Genomic DNA, 3,510 nt, shown 5'->3' on the forward strand with positions numbered 1-3,510 from the left:
ATAAACGTCTCAAAGTAAAGAGAGTGTGTGTGTGTGTGTGTGTGTGTGTGTGTGTGTGTGTGTGTGTGTGTGTGTGTGTGTGTGTGTGTGTGTGTGTGTGTGTGTGTGTGTGTGTGTGTGTGTGTGTGTGTGTGTGTGTGTGTGTGTGATGTAAGTTCAACTGTGGCAAAATCACCTAAAAAAAATTCTAGATGAGTCAGGCACGGAGACAGAGAGGGGGAGAGATAGAGTGAGAGGGAGAGAAACAGAGAGGGAGAGATAGAGGGAGAGATAGAGGGAGAGAGAGAGAGATAGATAGATAGATAGATAGATAGATAGATAGATAGATAGATAGATAGATAGATAGATAGATAGATCCACAAAGAATTCGAAAACAAATCCAATTTTGATAAACTCCCATATCTACTGGGTGAAATTCCAGTGTGTCATCACAGCAGCAAGATTTGTGACCTGTTGCCACGAGAAAAGGGCAACCAGTGAAGAACAAACACCATTGTAAATACAACCCATATTTATGCTTATTTATTTTATCTTGTGTCCTTTAACCATTTTTACATTGTTAAAACACTGTATATATATAACATGACATTTGTAATGTCTTTATTGTTTTGAAACTTCTGTATGTGTAATGTTTACTGTTCATTTTTATTGTTTATTTCACTTTATATATTCACTTGATATATTATCTACCTCACTTGCTGTGGCAATGTTAACACATGTTTCCTATGCCAATAAAGCCCCTTGAATTGAATTGATTGATAGATAGATAGATAGATAGAGAGAGAGAGAGATAGAGAGATGGAGAGAGGGAGAGATGGAGGGAGAGAGATAGGTGGATGGAGGGAGAGATGGAGGGAGAGAGAGAGAGATGGAGGGAGAGATAGAGATAGATGGAGGTAGAGACAGTACCTCAAACCACTGTCCGTGTGACTGCATCTTGAGGACAACACAGGGGTCTGGTTTAGAAAGGGCATCTCGGTCTGAGATCCCTTGACAAGCCACTCTCAGCTCAACCTGTCATCAATCAAGCAGTCAATCGTTCAATCAATACATTTGTCAATGAATCATTTTGTCAATCCATCAATCAATAAAGTGTGTATAAGCTACCTTGGTCAGACAGGAAGAGTTGCACAGGCCAAGGGTCGCCTCTGCAGACTCGTAGATGTTACTCATGCTGGACACACACAGGGCCTGCAGACACACAAACACTTGAGTGAGAACTCTCTCTCTCTCACACACACACACACCTTAGGGAGAACACACCCTCCTAAACAAACCCCTCCTCTGTTACAACATGAGAAGATGCAGTGGTGCTGAGTAAGCAGTGAGCAGTTCTTATGTTCAAGGTCAAGACTCGCACACACAAACACACAAACACACAGACACACAAACACACAGACACACAAACACACAAACACACAGACACACAGACACACAGACACAGAGACACACAAACACACAGACACACAGACACAAACACACAGACACACAGACACACAAACACACGGACACACAGACACACAAACACACAAACATATACACACACTCACTGTGCTGACTTACCAGAATAACAGAAACATCGCCTCATGTTTCAGTTTTCTGACCAACAGCAGCTCGGGGAGGCCTGTTCTACATCATATTCTACATTCTATTCTACATTCTATTCTATATTATATTCTATATTCTATTCTACTTTCTATTCTACATGCTATTCTACATTCTATTCACATTCTATTCTATATTGTATTCTACATTCTATTATATGTTCTATTCTACATGCTATTCTACATTCAATTCTATATTATATTCTACATTCAATTCTACATTCAATTCTATATTCTAGTCAACATGCTATTCTATATTCTATTCTACATTATATTGTACATGCCATTCTACATTATTTTCTACATTATATTCTACATTATATTCTACATTATAGTCTACATTATATTCTACATTCCCTCTCTCGCTTTCTCTCTCTTTTATGCCACATCCCGTGGTTTGGTAGCAAACTCAATATGACCCAGTTCTGTTCTGCGGTATGCTCTCTCTGCCTCTCTCTCTCTCTCTCTCTCGTACTCTTTCTCCTATATATTTGATGCATTCAGTGTGTGTGAAAGGTTCAGAGCAGGGAACAAGAAATGGACAACTCTATATCTAAACATCTCTCTGTCTTTTCACAGCGCTACTAGACAGAATCGGAACCAATCACTGTTCAGAGATCCGTTACCCCTGACCTCTGACCTTAAAATGGACTCAGAAACATTGACAAAATGTGCATATGTCTGCAAGCCTGCGTGATTGTGTGTGCGTGTGTGAGATAGAGAGAGAAAGAGAGAATGTGTGAGTGCAGGTACTGACATTAATGAATCCTTAGGACAGGAAGGTCCCTGCTGAGTTGTCCCTCCACAGCTACTATATCACTCTCTCTCTGTCACCTGTGACACACACACACACACACACACACACACACACACACACACACACACACACACACACACACACACACACACACACACACACACACACACACACACCTTATTATTGTTCCAGTCAGTAACTTACCTCAAGTACCAGGTAGAGTAGAGCAGAGCAGAGCTGGAGGAAACTCCACTGTTTGGCGGAATCACAGTGACTTCTCGTTCCTCACACACTCTGCACCCATCCCTCCTTTCTCTCTCTCTCTCCCTCTCTCCCTCTTGCTCTCTCTCTCTCTCTCTCTCTCTCTCTCTCTCTCTCTCTCTCTCTCTCTCTCTCTCTCTCTCTCTCCCTCGCTCTCTCTCTCTCTCTCTCTCTTGCTCTCTCTCACTCTCTCTCTCTTTTTCCCCTCTCTCTCTCTCTCTCTCTCTCTCTCTCTCTCTCTCTCTCTCTCTCTCTCTCTCTCTCTCTCTCTCTCTCTCTCGCTCTCTTTCTTTGCCTCCCACTCTCCGTCAGCTAAGCTGTATAAGTACTGAGGACCACGATGCAGCAGCCTCCTTATAGTATGAATGGGCGAAAATCTCTCTCTCTCTCTCTCTCTCCTTCTCTCTTTCTCTCTCTCTCTCTCTTTCTGGGTCTATATTTCTGTCTCTCTCCCTCTCTGTCTCCTCCCAGTATATGATGACGCGGCGCCGGTTAACGTAGTTATGTTCCCCCCGAGCTGTAAAGCCACGGGACTGGGTTTGATGGAAAGTAATGGGACAATGGCGACACCCAGTGGCGGATAGAAGTGACTGCCCTGTACTGAACCTTTACAGTGGTTTATTATTAGTACCTTTCCAGTGGTTTATTATTAGTACCTTTCCAGTGGTTTATTATTAGCACCTGTCCAGTGGTTTACTATTAGTACCTGGTTTATTATTAGTACCTGTCCAGTGGTTTATTATTAGTACCTGGTTTATTATTAGTACCTGTCCAGTGGTTTATTATTAGTACCTGGTTTATTATTAGTACCTGTCCAGTGATTTACTATTAGTACCTGGTTTATTATTAGTACCTGTCCAGTGGTTTATTATTAGTACCTGGTTTATT

At 41.9% G+C, this 3,510-nt stretch overlaps 1 protein-coding gene across 2 annotated transcripts in view; it reads right to left on the bottom strand.

Annotated features, from left to right (window-relative positions):
- Positions 1 to 3,062, bottom strand: part of LOC118379636 (copine-4-like) — a 47,039-nt gene extending 43,977 nt beyond the window's left edge. The window contains exons 1-3 of one of the 2 annotated variants that reach the window (XM_052469651.1): positions 2,566 to 3,062; positions 1,108 to 1,191; positions 910 to 1,014 (exon numbers count right to left, since the gene is read on the bottom strand). In XM_052469651.1, coding sequence (XP_052325611.1) covers positions 910 to 1,014; positions 1,108 to 1,173 — 171 coding nt within the window. In that variant the 5' untranslated portion in view covers positions 1,174 to 1,191; positions 2,566 to 3,062. Of the gene's footprint in view, positions 1 to 909; positions 1,015 to 1,107; positions 1,192 to 2,361; positions 2,537 to 2,565 lie in introns of those variants that run through there. The other variant, XM_052469652.1, reaches the window with a different exon arrangement.
- Between the last annotated feature and the right edge of the window lie 448 nt (positions 3,063 to 3,510).

The sequence above is a fragment of the Oncorhynchus keta genome, chromosome 19, assembly GCF_023373465.1.
Source record: "Oncorhynchus keta strain PuntledgeMale-10-30-2019 chromosome 19, Oket_V2, whole genome shotgun sequence".
NCBI lineage: Eukaryota > Metazoa > Chordata > Actinopteri > Salmoniformes > Salmonidae > Oncorhynchus > Oncorhynchus keta.